Genomic DNA, 14,662 nt, shown 5'->3' on the forward strand with positions numbered 1-14,662 from the left:
GTTTGAGTATGTATGTTACTTTTTCACGCAAAATCTATACTGGGCGGACTGTTATGAAATTAGGTGCACGGGTGGAATATAACCTGGGAAATCACGCGGGTGACGCCGCGGGCAAAAGCTAGTTTTATAAAAAGTAAAAAAAACGTAACAATTATGATCATTACATACTAATTGTAACATAACTTAAAAAAGAAAGTACTCCAATAAAAATATTTCATAACTTAATCATTTAATTTATAATTACATAACAGACTTTAAATTTTAAATCACAAATATCATTTAATATCAAGTATCACTCGACCGGATAGTCTTTATTTTTATTGAACAGTGGTGACTTTTCAATTAACTGTCACCGACACCGATTTTGTTTCAATCCGCCATTTTGTAAATATTGTAAGCTTTGTCTCGCAATTTGCAGTTCGTCCTCTAAATTGGCTATTATCTTCATAAATTTCTTTTCTCGATCTCTGTTTACGATTCTGCAACTGTCTCTTCAAATCGTAGGTTGTTGTAATTTCGTTCGCCAAAACGATGATTTTGCCAACGTCAAGGTTGAGATTGACACGGTATATAATATGTTATAATGATATATGAAACACGGTTCAGTGTGTAACCTAAAATATAAAAGTATATAAATATATTATACATACATACAGATAAAGGGGAAAGTAAAGAAAAAATATAAGTAGATATTATTATTTTGTGTAAATTTTGCCAATATAATTATAAATGGGGAAAAAACTAATGTTAATTGCATATTTACAGGTCTTGGGACCTAAGGGGGAAGCAGGTCGTATAGAGATTTGACAAAATTTTGAGCATTCAAATGTTTATAATTCCTTTGCTGACATTCATTACCTCGATTTTTAAAAAGTTGTGGCGTGCCCACATATAATATCTATACTGGTGACCCCTCATGAACACGATTCGGCTACAACCACTGAATATAACCAAGTAATGCAGTGAAATATTATTTAAATAAAAAATGGCAAACTCCAGGACAACCGATCAACAAGATAGTGCAACAAAAGAAAAAGGTGCGTTTACACCATCCGATATTCACCGAGTGGGGGTACGATTACCACCATTCTGGGCAGAGGAACCGGCCATATGGTTTGCGCAAATAGAAAGAAACTTCGTACTATCTGGCATCAAGGATGATGAAACAAAATATTATTATGTCACTGCGCAGCTGGAACCACGGTATGCTGCTGAAGTGAAGGATAACATTGTTGCACCACCATCGGAAGGCAAATACGAGAAATTGAAGTCGGAGTTAATTAGGAGACTATCAGCATCGAAGGAAAAACAGGTTAAGCAGCTCCTTATGCATGAGGAGTTAGGCGATCGTCGACCTTCTCAGTTCCTTCGCCATCTTCAACACCTGGCAGGACGTTCCTGAGGATTTTTTACGGACTCCACCGACTTCATTGTACGAATTCGTAACATTATAAGCAATATTCGACCAGTTCCAGCAACTCGACACTGTAACAAAAGCATATTCATCTTCAAGGACATGGAAACAGCAACTCACGCTTACCTGTCTCTCGTCACAAGAAGGCGTTAAATAAGTGGTAGTGTTTTTCTTATTTGAAAAAAAATGTAAGTTAAGAAGAAATATCCATGAAATTAGTAGGTAGTAGAGTACCTATTAATTCCGTGGAAATATCTTATTGCATGTTATAAAAATATGAAAGTGAAAACATGATTAATGAATGTTTTACTGACAATAAGGCACACATATGAACAAGTCGCGCCTAACAAACGTAAACACTTTACAGTATTTTTGGCTAATTACCCTATTGTTTAAATTAATATAATAATCAAGTTAACGTCTATTTGAAACATAATCACAATGTTAATATAATAACGAAAGGTATCTACATTTACCAAGCAGCAAAAGGACAGAGATGACAGTGTAAAGTCTCCACTCCAGCCGGCGTATTCTGACCCATACTGAATCCTTGAACGAAAAGACAAGACATATAAATTGCTAATACGAGGCAGAGAACAAACTGTGTCAGTAGACAGGCTGAAACCAGCTTACCTCGTCAGTAATAATCCGCGGAACCTGGCTCAACTGAAAACAGAAAAGAAAGAAGCGCTGAGAAAACTGAGGGGTGGAAAGGAGAAAATGTAGCAAATGAAAAAGAAAATCCTGAAAGGGAAAAAGAAATTAAAGAAAATAAGACTGAAATAGATAAAGACATTCAGATTAATAACAAACGCACTCGTTTTAGAAGAACGATAAAGCCTCCGGCCCGCTGTCGTCCGTCCTAGGACGGCCTCAGGTGGGGAGTGATGTGGCGTGCCCACATATAATATTTATAAAGTTACTAGGCCAGCCGGCAGAGGTATATAACTGTGTAAAACAATTTTTACGTTGTATTCTTGAAAGAGAAGTAATTGTAATATTTTTAATGGAAAATGTTATTGAATGACACCAAATGGTTTTGATTTCCAATGATAATCTGATATTTTGATCCGATGCTAAGTTCTTGCCTCTGAACCGAGAGGTCCCGGGTTCGATCCCCGGTCGGGTCATGATGGAAAATGATCTTTTTCTGATTGGCCCGGGGTCTTCGATGTTTATCTATATATGTATTTGTTATAAAATATAGTATCGTTGAGTTAGTATCTCATAACACAAGTCTCGAATTTACTTTGGGGCTAGCTCAATCTGTGTGATTTGTCTTATTATATTTATTTGTAGTTACCTACCTGCTTTACCTAGATATAATAAAACGATTGACTGACTTTGATACAATCAAAGAACGGAATGAACTCGATCACTCATATATAATACCTAATTAGGTATAAGTTAGGTAGGTTAGTACCTACTTTTTTTAATGTTTTAATTGTAAGTTTCATATATAGCGTTTTATTTCGCATTTCCTCCCGCGCTACGTTTTGTGAATTCTGAGAACTGTGAGGAACTATTTAATTATATGTATGTATAATGTATTTATATACTGTTATATTTTAGGTTACACACTGACACTGTGATATTATAACATATTAAATATTCTGTGTCAATCTCAACCTTGACGTTGTCAAAATCATCGTTTTGGTTTTGGCGAACGATGGAGCCATTAAATTTAAAAAAAAACTGTTTAATTTAGGCATTGGCGTCTCTAATTGTATGAACATGAACCGAAAAGTAACATTTCAATTGGCGCCATTGGCCGAACTAGATAACTAATATGTTTTTCGAATATAGGTCGAAAGGAGATCGTCGTAGGAGAAAATAATCGTTCCATGTTCAATACGTTTGATGGCATGTTTTGGGAAATACTATACTACAGTACACCTAACAGTGTTGCCAACAGCTAGTTGTACCCAAAGATATGCTAGACATTTTCCAAAAACTTGCTTTGCTAGATTGCTGCCTTGTTATTCATAAAAACTTTGATACCTAAATTTCTAAGTTAAAATACCTATGTAATAGATATTAAGCATAATCAAGGTATGCTTATATGTCTGTGAGATGTACTTTTACCACCAAATTAAATACCTATACACCCGTAATTTATTACGATATTTCTTTATTCTCATACCAGTATAAATATCAATATTTTTTCAACGTTAGTCGCCATTTCGATTGACATATTGTATTCGTTCTATATTCGATACTCTTTTGTACTTTACCTTCAAGTGTTAATGTTTGGATTTTATGCGTTTGCCGAATAAATGATTTCTTTCTTTTCTTTTTATCTTTTCAGTATAAATATTATCGCTATATACCGCTACTAACAGACTTTTCATACCGCAATAGTTTCTTAGCCCGACAATTATAAATCACCGAAATATCGAGTACAAGTGTATCTTTACATTGTTGTCAAACAAATCTTATATCAAAAATCCTTTGTAGTATACAAAATAGTTTATTCGAAACTAATATATAAAGGAAATTAACAAAGTTTTCTTAATGATTGTCACAACATATTTTCATTATTAATATCACCACTGATACTGTTGCCAGATTGATTTTCCATATTTAAGCTAGAATTTTTGGTTGTTTCTTCATCTTTCTTTGACGTCAAAACATTATTAGAAAGAGCAGTATCCAAAGTAACTGGTATCATACTAGGTAAGTACGCGGGAACAGGTTGGGTAACTGACAACGGAACAGATTTCAGTATTTCCAAATTATGTACCATAGGCGCGTTTTGCTGTTCATCTTCAATATCAGTTGTCAAAATCATATTGATGATATTCTTCTGTATTCTCCTACTGACATTGTGCGGCATTTTTTTCAATAAACACGTGATATAATTCGCAAATTTCTCGATTTCATCATCCGATTGAGCTGCATTCTTTTGTTTATCATCCGACGAACTATTGTTTGATACCTTTCTCTTTTTAACTTTACTCTTCTTATCTTCACTCGACGAATCACTCTGTCGCCTTCTGTATATCTTCTTTGATTGTGACCGCCATTTTGTGCGCCTTTTGCTGCGGTTTAAACTTGGATCATCTTGGTTGTCGAGGTACACCACTTCCGTGAATACGTCGCTATTGTCGTTTTCTTCTCTTAAAAGAAGATCTGAAACCTGTAACGAGAATATATTTTTAAAATGGCGGTACTACTGAAAATGGCGGTACTACTTAAAATGGCGGTACTACTCAAAATGGCGGTACTACTTTAAAATCCCTACTAGCATTGCCTCGATGTTGCCGAATTATGTCACCAGATTCGATAGTCCAATCCGTTTAACTACTTTAAATTTATGGATATTCGTGCATGGATGATTGATTTCTAGAATGTAGTAAATTAACGGCCTGTTTCACCGCTTTCTGACATGAGAAGATTGCTTTGTTATATGATACAGACTGTGTTAAGCTTTATATGGTAACCCCATTTAGTATATGGTATCCCTTAAATATTTAAAACGTATGACAACATTTGTATTTTGACGTATCCGGTTCACTTCCTTCTTCTTTTGAATCTGTCATGGCCGGACGTGCTGTCCGACCTTTTATATTAATTAGTGTTTATTATAATTCCATCGGATTTGTGTAGCTTTATTTTAGCAAATAAATGCTTTTACAAACTACTCCGTGTTTGCCTCTCGCCACCCACACTACACTCTGCTTCAATTTAACAGACTGATCATATAACATAGCAATCTGACAGGTAAACTTAACAGCTAAGTAAATCTGTTTTATTTGATTATCCTATTGTCCCAACACTTGTGAAATACAATTTTGGTTTAAAGTCTAACTTTTTATTTGACCGGGCGAGCAAAGCGAGCGAGGTCTACGAATCAACTTGGGGCAAAAATACATTTTGGAATGTATTGTTTGTAAATAATGAAGTGTATAAAAAAAGTGCCTATATTTCTGGAATAAATGTATTTAACCATTTACCTGTAAATATCAAATGTATCCAAAATAGTCACTTATTCAAACTGAAGCTTAAGGCTTGGTTGTTAGACCATGTGTTTTATAATTTGGATGAATACTATGAGTATAATACTCGTAACTTACGAGAATAAATTGGTATGTATTCCATAAATAATTATATCGTGTGTAACTTACTTATAAGTTGTTCAAACAGTTTAATTTGTAAGTACTGCACGTACTTATCCATATATAGAAATATAGTATGTGTTATAAGTGTAACATAACGCTAATATTGCATGCCTGAAAGGGTAAACTGTTGAAACTATATGTATTGTATGTGCCACACCTTGTACTACACAGTTACTGCAATAAAGATATTTGAGTTTGAGTTTGAGTTTGTAACGCGATAACTTTCGAACCGTTGGTATGATTTTGATGAAATTTAAAAGCTATGTAGGATTTGTCATTAGAATTTTTAAGATCGTGGGGCAACAAAATCGGTTAAGTCGTTTTTTGAAATATTCACAACTTTGTATAAAAATGTATTGTGCTCGCGAGGTCTAAGTTCGCGGCGAGCAACTAGTACGTATTACCTCATCCTCGCGCTCAGCTAATTCTGAATGCATCTTGGACACCTTGCTGGCAAACTTTGTTGATTCGTCAGATTCGTCATCTAAAATCACAGTTATTTTTCTTATAGAGATTTCGAGAAGTCGCCTAAAGGCATATTAATGTTATCTGAATATTACTAAATCAATAATGTACCTAGGTATAATGTTCCTTTCTCTATATCCAAGTAAGTAGAAAATACGACAAAGTTCCTCAAGCAAGACCCCATACAAATAACTAAAGATACATCGAAGAAGCTACAGAAGTAGGTAGGTACTATCTCGATCTGGTAGAACCTAATATAGTACATATTCAGTGGAACAGGTATTTATGTCAACACACTCAATATTTTCCCGCAAACATGTAAATTGAGCTCTATGTCATTAAAAATAAGATTCATTTCTAATTTTAACGTATATAATAATTAATATATTACCAATAATACTTTATAAACGTTAATGAGTTGGTAAAAATATAGCTTACCGTCGCATTCCAAATAAACTTCCTCGGAAACTTCATTCAAGTCGGGAATTTTTTCAAAATGCTTTTCGTACACATCGGGATGCTTTTTCGCCAAATGTGCAGTTAAATTGTTAATGCTAGTTTTATACGAGTATTTGTTCAGACAATAATTGCAAATGGCCACCTTGCTATCGCTCTCGTCGTTGGTAAAGTGATCCCAATGTTTTTTATTTGAAGATTGAATGGAGCTACGCCGTTGCCGTGGCAAACTTTTCAAACTCTTACCGTGTTTGTTTAATAAATGGGTTTTTAAGTTCGTTATCGTTGTAGCATGGCTGTATATGTTATTGCAAATTTTACACTGAGCCCGTTTATAATTATCGCTGCTAATACATTTGTTGAAATAATCCCAAACTGATTCTATTTGCTCCATGTTTTAGTATTGCAATCTAAAACCATGAAAAACCCTTTGAAATACTATATTTTCACTTTTAAAACGATATAAATAACAGCGTGAGTATTTATTAATAACGTTATAACCAAAGAGGTTATATCAAATTATGCAAAAGTTAAAACACGTCACTTTTTGTTGACATTCGAAATCACTGACTTTGACAGTTTATACTTTTTAAATATAATAAAATTGAATGGTTTAGGAATCTTTTGTATACCTACGCACGTCTACGAAGATTTTGCTATTAGCCATCGCCGCGCCGGGGTCGTGCGCACATATATATAAGAACATTACATAATGTGCATTATTTTATATAGATCTGTGAAATTATCACCATCAATTATTATAACTGAAATTACATTGTATTAAAGATAGTGTGCTGTGCTATGTGCAATAGAGCGGCGGCAACACTTTGTGTCACTGTCAAATTTACGCTAAGAAAAAAAAGTCGCTCGAATCGAACGAAGGGTTCGAAAATAAATAAATCTCAGAAATCAATAATAATAATGAGTCTCAATAAAGATTTGCGCCAATTACTAAAGCCATACTATTGGGTTAACATACTATTAAGTATTTCGTACGTGACATGCAAGCGTACGGCGGTAATATGCAATTTTCTATTCCCCAACGCGGAATGCGAGTTGGATAGTCGTGAAACGGAAATACTTTTTTTCCTGATTATCGTCGTGATGCTGAGGACGAGGAAGGCGGGAAGTGTGACGATGGTAAATTATCTTTCGGCCTCCTTCGTCTACACGAAGATTGCCAACCTAATTCTCTGGTTTTATGCCGATATTAGGTGAGTTTTTTATTGGTTGTGGATGCCGTCGAAAAATTAGGATTGGTCCGCTGGGCTCTGACGCTCAAGTACTGAGGGAGAACCAGGGAAGGGAAATCGCTCAGATGAGAAGAGAAGGTTAATCACGCAACATTTTTCCGCGCTGCACAAAGTCTGGGGATTTAATACTGAACCTGGAACATTTCGATCTCAAACAGATACTTTAACCACTGTACCACCATCCAATTGTCTCTGAAGCAATTGTAATGTTTTAAGAATTAAAAGGATCTTAAAGGTGCTTTCAGTTTAATTTATCACACAATGCTAATTGGTTCAAAAGTAATAAAAATTTAACTTTATGCATTCATAAAATAAATAAAGCATACCTAAGCTAAAGTATATTTTGTCTTTTTCTGTTGTTACGAAATTTTGTAAAGTGCAACAGAGACAAAACTTTGATATTGTTATTATATTATTATTATTTTTTTAGTATTATTGACAATTTTATTAATTGACTTAAATATTTGTACGCCTATAAGGCACAATGCATGTTCTATATATATCATGACTACCTGATTGTATCTGTATTCTGACAAATAAATGATTGATTTGATTTGATTTGAACTATATTTTGTCTTTTTCTGTTTGTTATGAAATCTTGTAAAGTGCGATAGAGACAAAACATACCTTCACTTTATGTATGTTCTAGATTTAAATTTATAACGGGCTTAGTCATTACTAAGGAATACCGGCCATGACTAGTCCTTAGCACATACGTGCGAAACTGTGTGTTTCACTTCAACCCAGATCTGTAGAATAGAATAGAATCATTTACAAGATTTACGTCAGATCTTAAGTCAAATGTAACCAGCCTGCACGCGGCCGCGCAAATATTAATAATAGTACACATTTATATAACAATAACAAAACATAAAAATTCAATGTTTACTGTTCATATATACTTTAATAATAATACTATAAAATCTTTATTCATTCAAACATTCCATAAATTATTTTATTGAAATTCTTTTTATTATCATCTTTTTGACTAGTGGCTTGTCACTTGAGTAAAGCCCGAATAGTTCATACACCGAAACCTTCCTCAGAAATCACAATCTACTTAAAAAACATACACATCCAAATCAGTTTCATTGTTTTAAATATTCATCATCATAGGTGTCAGATTTTATTCAAGTTGCCTAAAGGCATCTGACATAACTTTTACGATTACTCACCGCCATCTAGTGGCAGGTAGTATGCCAGTAGTTTGTAGCTTGTGAGAAATAACTATAAATATAAAAATTGACGAGAAAAAGTGCCTGTGAAGGTCTAATTTCTGAATAAATGATTTGAATTTGAATTCATATACACCAGTGTTCAGGTTTCCTCACGATGTTTCCCTTCACCGGAAGCGAATGGTGGTCGATAAAATCTACTATAATATGAGTACTCATATGGCACAAGTAGAATATGAACCTGAGACCTTTCGATCCATAGGCGGGCGTCTTAACCGTTACACCACCACGGTTTCAAAGATTTAAACATACGTAGGGATAGACAGACTGCGGAAAGCAAATACTATGGAGGGATGCTTTACATTACATTCACCTGCAGCTTCACCCTGGAAATGTACTCTTTTCAGGCCTGAAAATCAGGTTTCAATAAGAAAGTCAGGCCTAGCAATTAATCTGCATACACTCTGAAGACAAACAGGACAGAGATTATTAACAGAGAGTGTAATTAATTCTATTTATTTCAGATATGGACTACCATACGGAGCACTAGTGATCCTATTCGCTTTAATCCTCCCGGAGCCAACGTACACGGGTCCGGAGCACATAACCTACTTCCGAGGCCTGCAGACATTAGAGGAGGAGCTGAAACACCACAAGACCACGTGGCTGGTGTGTCTGTACGCAGCGTGGCACCCGGCATGTGTTAACTTTGCTCCGGTGTTCGCTGAGCTGTCAGCCAGCTACTCTTTGGACAATCTCAAGTTTGGCAAGCTAGATGTTGGACGGTGCGTATTTTAGTCACAGCCGTTATGTTAATTATGTACATTCGCATGTAATGTCTCTGTTAATTGAACTTATTTCGCTGTTATGCTCTGAAATAAAGTGTGCTTGTTCTTATCTGTCGCCGCTGGGACGCTGCCTGTACAGGGTTACTGGTATCAAACGCAAAACCTAAAGACTACTTGGGTACATCAAAACAAGCAACTTTTATTCTAAGACTTTTCGCGATTCATAGTTTTTTTTTTTTTTTTATATAAAAAAAATACAATAATTTGCGATTCTACACATCATAACTCTATGTAATAGCCGAGCAACTGTAGTAGCGTTATGTAGCGGAATCGAACATAGAGGTAACGTTTTATAGACGCGACATTAAAACGAAAAAAAAATAAAATTTTGTATTTATTACGTTTTGACGTACAACAAAAGACGTCTCTATATACCTTACGCGCCTTCGGAAGATTGTGCGTTAGATACCAGTAACCCTGTATATCCTATGGACAAATCCAGGACTGCCTCTCCAGATATAACCGGAGATGAGAAAGAAATATATCAGGACAAATCACGCAGATTGAGCTAGCCCCAAAGTAAGTTCGAGACTTGTGTTACGGGATACTAACTCAACGATACTGTATTTTATAACAAATACATATACATATATAGATAAACATCCAAGACCCGGTACAATCAAAAAAATATCATTTTCCATCGTGACCCGACCGGGGATCGAACCCGGGACCTCTCGGTTCAGAGGCAAGCACTTTACCTCTGCGCCACCGAGGTCGTCAAAACCAATTGCAAACAAACACTTCGGATCAGGTATCCTGACGCCGCAGCCAAGTTTCGCGTACAGGACGGGCCCACTAGTCGTCAGCTGCCAACAATACTCTTGTTCAATGAAGGCAAGGAGGACATGCGGAGACCACAGCCGGACCACACTGGGAAACTCCAGAAGTGAGTGTTGTTTATACTATTATTATAAAGAGGTAAGCGTTTGTGAATTTGTATGTTTGAGGCGGGTAATCTCCGAAACTAACGAACCGATTTCAAAAATTCTTTCACCATTAGAAAGTTACATTATCCAAGATTGCTATAGGCTATATTTTGTCTCAAAATTCCCACGGGAGCGAAGCCCCGGGCTATATGCATCTAGTAAATAAATAAATGGACAGCACTAAACATACCTTTCATCCCGGAAAATTAACGCTGGCGAAGCCGCGGACAACAGCTAGTATTCTATAACATATAGGTACATAATATAGATAAACATCGAAGATCAAGGTCAATTTGAAAAATATAGTTTTCCATGTTGAGCTGACCGGGAATCGAACCCGGGACCTCCAGTGTGACCATACTTGCCTACTATACTAATATTATAAATATGAAAGTTTATTAATGCGTGTATGTTTGTTATGTTTTCACGCAAAATCTACCGGACCGATTGTTATAAAATTGTGTACACGGTTAGAATATAAACTGGAATAACACATTGGGCACTTTTCATCCCGAAATTCCCACGGGAGCGATGCCCCGGGGCGCGGCTAGTGGTGAATAAAATAATTTCTTTTAGATTCCTATTCTCAAAGGACAATGTGAAGGCAGCTTTCGACATCGACAATATCTATCAGACTTGCAAGGAAAAACTCTCAGTCGTCAAAAACAATAAGAAGAGCGAATGAAATACCTGTTAGCAGCCGTTGGGGGTGAGGGGTGGTGGGTTTGAAAGGGGCTCCCTTTTTTTCGCATAAATTGTTTATCCTAATTTAATTTAGCAAAACGGGTTAGGCACATTTTTTTGACGTAATATTTTAACATATTTGTTTTTCGGCATACCTTTTCAATAAGCATAATTATAGTTTAGGCTAATGTATTTTATCATAATTTTGATTTGCATAAAGCTATAGTGTATCAGTAGGTCAGGGTGCGGCGAGGTGCACCCATAGGCCGCCAATATGCTTTAGGATATTACGCTTAAAAATTGTTATTTGTAAGGTAAAAAAATTGTGCCTAAAACTTTATGCCAAATTAATTCAAAATTCAAATCATTTATTCAGAAATTAGACCTTCACAGGCACTTTTTTTCTCGTCAATTTTTATATTTATAGTTATTTCTCACAAGCTACAAACTACTGGCATTTCGAAACGACCACTGCTGAGAAGAAATGCCGAAAGAAACTCATTCAAACAGTGTTGGTCCCTATCATGCCAAAAGGGCTTACCATTATTAATATTGTGCGTAACTATTATTATGATAAGTAAAAGTATGCCATGTTAAATTATGACATAAAATTGTATGCTTAAAAATAGGGAACCGTTGGGATCACAGCTTGGTCGTACGTCAGTTGAACCAAAATGGCGGCCGTCAGCGCTGGTTTAATTAGAGATGAAAGTGTTAGAAAGGATTTCCAGTGGTTATTATTTATGAAAAAATAAACGAGTATTTTGAACTTCGCGGGTGACCACGAAATATCCCATAAATAACACGCTTTAATCTCTAATTAAACCTGCGCTGACCGTCGCCATTTTGGTTCAACTTGTGTGCCGAGGATTGTAAATACATGCGTAGGTTACTGCAAAAATATTTTAAACAATGTCCAAAGTCAAAAGTCGCGGAGTTCAAAAATTTGTTTCTTGTTTTTCACGTTAAATTTTAAATTTTTATTTACACATTTTAAGGTTTTTGCACGTTTTTACCAATTGCTTTTGTTTATTAGTGAAGCGGTGGTGGTGTAATGGTTAAGACGCCCGCCTGTGGATCGAACGGTCCCAGGTTCGAATCCTACTCATGCCACATGAGTTTGTATACCAATCTGACTCATGAATAGTAGTTTTCATCGACTATCACTTGCTTCCGGTGAAGAGAAACATCGTGAGGAAACCGGCACACTGGTTGATTATTAACTTGTGTGTGAAATAGAGAAGCCAATGGCAAACCACTCCAATAATAAATTCAAGAAAGTTATGTGTGTTTCATTCCACGTAATGACCACGAACCTCAGCCATGAGGAATACGAATGAATAAGATTAGCGAAAACTAAAAAATCCTCTTTCCAAATTATTCTACACTAGATAAAGGAATTAATTGCAAAGTATTACAGTTTTCCATCACACGATGTAGACACAGTCTACTGCGAAGATTGTGGTGGCCACCGTTTTCGGTTTAGTGAACTGTGACTACAATGTGTGATGGAAAACTATGATATTTTGCAATGAATTTCTTTATCTAGTGTAGAATAATTTGGAAAGAGGATTTTTTAGTTTTCGCTAATAAACAAAAGTTATTGGTAAACATGTGAAGGTGGCGCTCGTGTGTAGTTGTGTATAATCGTAAATTTTGCAGTGAAAAATCGGGCATTCCTCCAAAACCGGTACGTTTGGCAACGCTGGTAACGATATAATATTTTCACTATAACTGTTTCGTGTAGGTTTAGTGCCATTTTATAGTTTAATAACATATTTATTTTTATTATTTATTGATAATAATGTTTAGTGGTAAGAGTAATCTACGATTGATTTTAAATGTGTGTGTTTGTTTGTCCTTAATTCACGTCAAAACGGAGCAATGAGCAATTGAATTAATGTTTTTTTTTTTGTGCCATTTCATTCATTCGCCAATGTCAATTTAGAGAATTCTGTATATGTCTGTTCATAGGAGATATTAAAGAAAAATAATTATTATGGAAGGTCTTTATGAGAATAGTAGAAGTTAAAACAATATTTTTTAGAATTTTCGTTTGTATGTATGTTAGTTTGCGCATCACGTCAAAACTGCTGGATGGAATTTGGTGCGATTTTTATAATTGTCTTTGCCTTGCGGATTAAAATCTGGTTTCATCGTTGTTAAAATCCGAGATATTTACAAGTGTATGAGCGGACGCAAGATATGAAAGCAGGCGAAGCAGCGGACAATAGCTAGTAATTAATATTAATCTTTCTCGATTTTCAATTTGAGAAAGACTTTGATTATAAGATCGGTTAGAATTATAATTATAAATCGCAGAAACAGATAAATGACCGCGAAAATTCAAAATGGCGCCATTTTTTTTAAACTCCATACCCAATACCATTGGGTATTTGGCATTTTTTTTTTTTTAATAATCATGATAAAGGTATTAATTAATATGTGTTATTATGATCCCGCAGAGTGTGGCTGTAACACGAAATTATTTAATATCATATTTTTTCAGATAGAAAATAATTTAGTTTCTTCTTCTTGACCTTATCTCACTCATGTGGGGTCGGCACAAAAAATAATTTAGTTTATCTTGTATTAAAGTTAATCATGTTTGATTCAGCAAGTTCCGTTTCTCCGTTTTTTTCTTTACGAGTCCTAACATGTAAACAATAATCACTGTACAAAACTAATTTTGTTGAAAACAAATCAAATATAAGCTCAAGCCTATACATTCATAAAGTAAAACATTTATTGACCGCGAAAATGATTTCCTAAGAAGTTAATTTTAATTTATATTGCTGTGTAATCATATACAGACGTGTTGAGAGTGTTTACATGATAGGTAGATGTGAGAAAAAATTGAATTTATTTATATTGTGTTCAAGTGTGTGCGATTTTTTTACTTTTCACTATAAGTATTACACCTTTTTATTGTTATGTAAATAAAGTAATTATTGCCAGCTTAATGTTCTTTTTGTATGTAATCATCAACGGCCATTAAATAACACAAAATAATTATATTAAATATTTTAATCATTGTTGACCTTTCATAATGTATGGATCTGAATGTTGGGCGACGAAAGTGACGGATGAAAGGAAATTTCATGCGACAGAATCAAAATAAAATCATTTATTCAGAAATTAGGCCTTCACAGGCACTTTTTCACGTCATATTCTAAATTAAATGATATTTACCAAAGCTACAAACTACTACTACATTTCGGAACGACCACTGCTGAGAAGAAATGCCGAAAGAAACTCATTCAAACAGTGTTGGTCCCTATTATGCCAGAAGGGCTTACCATTTTTTAAATATGAATTTA

General features: G+C 35.0%; 2 protein-coding genes and 1 long non-coding RNA gene across 6 annotated transcripts; 1 reads left to right on the plus strand and 2 right to left on the minus strand.

Moving 5' to 3' along the window:
- Positions 1 to 199: 199 nt before the first annotated feature.
- Positions 200 to 2,971, minus strand: LOC128682642 (uncharacterized). Of its 4 annotated transcripts, XR_008406137.2 has the most exons (5): positions 2,722 to 2,964; positions 2,048 to 2,080; positions 1,891 to 1,963; positions 859 to 1,485; positions 202 to 614 (listed from the first exon to the last, which is right to left on the minus strand). It is a non-coding gene; the product is annotated as an uncharacterized LOC128682642 (long non-coding RNA). The 4 variants fall into 4 exon arrangements; XR_008406136.2 differs by having other exon boundaries at positions 200 to 1,485; positions 1,885 to 1,963; XR_010370316.1 differs by having other exon boundaries at positions 201 to 1,485; positions 2,842 to 2,971.
- Positions 2,972 to 3,864: 893 nt separating this feature from the next.
- On the minus strand, positions 3,865 to 7,000 carry LOC128682639 (uncharacterized). The gene is made up of 3 exons (XM_053767517.1): positions 6,439 to 7,000; positions 5,940 to 6,019; positions 3,865 to 4,553 (listed from the first exon to the last, which is right to left on the minus strand). The coding sequence occupies exons 1-3, from the start codon at positions 6,848 to 6,850 to the stop codon at positions 3,936 to 3,938; spliced, it is 1,110 nt and encodes a 369-aa protein (XP_053623492.1). The 5' UTR covers positions 6,851 to 7,000; the 3' UTR covers positions 3,865 to 3,935.
- A 283-nt stretch (positions 7,001 to 7,283) lies between these two features.
- On the plus strand, positions 7,284 to 14,305 carry LOC128682640 (uncharacterized protein). Its single transcript, XM_053767518.2, has 4 exons — positions 7,284 to 7,670; positions 9,409 to 9,669; positions 10,484 to 10,618; positions 11,235 to 14,305. Exons 1-4 carry the CDS (start codon positions 7,378 to 7,380, stop codon positions 11,341 to 11,343), a joined length of 798 nt encoding a protein of 265 aa, XP_053623493.1. The 5' UTR covers positions 7,284 to 7,377; the 3' UTR covers positions 11,344 to 14,305.
- Positions 14,306 to 14,662: the final 357 nt, after the last annotated feature.

This window comes from Plodia interpunctella, chromosome 30 (assembly GCF_027563975.2).
Source record: "Plodia interpunctella isolate USDA-ARS_2022_Savannah chromosome 30, ilPloInte3.2, whole genome shotgun sequence".
NCBI classification, from domain to species: Eukaryota; Metazoa; Arthropoda; class Insecta; order Lepidoptera; family Pyralidae; genus Plodia; species Plodia interpunctella.